This window comes from Merops nubicus, unplaced genomic scaffold (genome assembly GCF_000691845.1).
Source record: "Merops nubicus isolate BGI_N331 unplaced genomic scaffold, ASM69184v1 scaffold2219, whole genome shotgun sequence".
In the NCBI taxonomy this organism is placed as follows: Eukaryota; Metazoa; Chordata; class Aves; order Coraciiformes; family Meropidae; genus Merops; species Merops nubicus.
Window position 1 is genome coordinate 61,173 of NW_008632843.1, and position 1,887 is coordinate 63,059.

The following is a 1,887-nucleotide window of genomic DNA, read 5'->3' on the forward strand; positions in this document are numbered from 1 at the left end:
AACTTACTACAGTTATCATTTCAAAAGTTCACCTTATTTCCTCTCTCCATCCCAAATTTTGTGCTCTTTCCTTCTGATTTAGTGGAGAACTAAGTTCACAGCCCTTTCCATAATTTCAGATTTCTTCCATTACATACATCTAGGAACCTGAACAAGACACACTAGAGAACACTGCGGCAACACTTGTTATTAAACTGCCTAGTTTTGTGTACTTATATAATTTCTTTTTTTCAATTAAATGCTTTCACGCTTCACTAAAATATTTATTTATATGCTAGATTTTGAATAAAATTCTCCAGGTCATCTAGGGAACTGTGAAGAGAATCATTCATTTCTTGATTTCTGAGAAACTTTCGAAGGGTATTTAATGCACTCAAAGCTTCATTTTTTGATGGCAAAGGCTGTTCTGCACCTTGAAATTGATCAACTTCATCCTCATCTTCATCACTGACAAATGTCCCAGCTTTATCTGATGCACTTTCTTTGTCACACATCCTTTCATTACTTGTGGGCATTTCATAAGTTACCAAGCCATCGTCTAAAGCTGCATATTCCTCCAAAGATAAACCTTCTGGAAACTCCACTCCAGCTGCCTGTGCATGTGCAATCAAATCAAAATCCTCTTCAGCCTCTGTGTTGTCACCATTTGCCTTGGTTTCTAATTTTAATCCTGCTTCACTACAATTTTTTACGATAGTCTCTGGTGTTACTTCCCTCCAACACAGGTACAACATCTCAATTGCATCAAGAAGAGTGAGCATAAACTCTTTATTATGTTCTACGCAATCGACAAATCTCTTGATAAGACAGTGTCTGTATTTAACTTTCAGACTTCTGATAACCCCTTGTTTTGTAGAGATACGTGAAGAGTCTGGAGGAGCGAAGACTAATTTGACAGACTTTAGCTTCTTTACTTCTGCGTGAGCTGGGAGAGAATCAACAAGAATAACTACTTGTCGCTGCTGTCCTTGAAATCTGTCATCAAGTTTAAGCATCCACTGTTCAAACACTTCTGAAGTCATCAGGGCCACATCATTTGCTTCGTAATCCACAGGCAGAGACTTCAAATCTTTGAAAGAATTTCCTATAACAAGCAAAGGAAGTTTCTCGGAGCCATCCATATTTGTACCCACCACTACGGTTATTCTCTCTTTGCTTAGTTTACCTACAGAACAAGTCTCCCCTTTAAATGCAAACGTGTTATGTGGTAACATCTGATAGAGCAATCCAGTCTCCTGTATATAAAACACATTTCTTGGCGGATAATCTTTTAAATAACAAGGAAGAACTTTTTGGTACCAGACAGCTGGAGCATCCCCTGTAGCGGTAGCAGCTGCATCTACAGGCTGAGCTCTGAACACTAAGCCGTACCTTGACTTGAAACGATCGAGCCAGCCATTACTGCATTTAAAATCACTGTGTCCGAGCTTCTGGGCAAAATCATTCGCCTTGTGGCGCAACATAGGACCGTTCACCGGCACACTGAGGCACTGAGCGATTCTGTACCACTTCACCAACGCCTCCTCCAGGTCGCTATAAAAAGCGGTCCTTAGTCTTTTTCTTTTAGGATCAAACCGTAAAGATTCAAAGGCTTCCAAGACTTTTTCTTTATTCTTCATAATCGAAGACAAGGAATTCTTCTTTATGCCATACTTGGCCGCGATGTCCGCCTTCTTCTTGCCGCTCTCCACAGCACTTATGATGTCAATTTTTTCCTCAATAGATATACTTTTTTTCCTCCTGACTACGGGCTCGGGCAGGGGACTCCCCGAACCCTCTGCCATGGTACCGAGCGCCGACATTCAGGCGCGGACACCCACCCCCGAGCAGTCCGCGATGCCACTCTGGTCTCCAGCGCCGCTCTCCGAGCCCGGGCAGACGGCCCCT

At 42.3% G+C, this 1,887-nt stretch overlaps 1 protein-coding gene across 1 annotated transcript; it reads right to left on the minus strand.

The window, feature by feature from the left end:
• Positions 1 to 263: 263 nt before the first annotated feature.
• Positions 264 to 1,802, minus strand: TIGD4 (tigger transposable element derived 4). The gene has a single exon (XM_008948013.1). The coding sequence runs from the start codon at positions 1,800 to 1,802 to the stop codon at positions 264 to 266; it is 1,539 nt and encodes a 512-aa protein (XP_008946261.1).
• Positions 1,803 to 1,887: the final 85 nt, after the last annotated feature.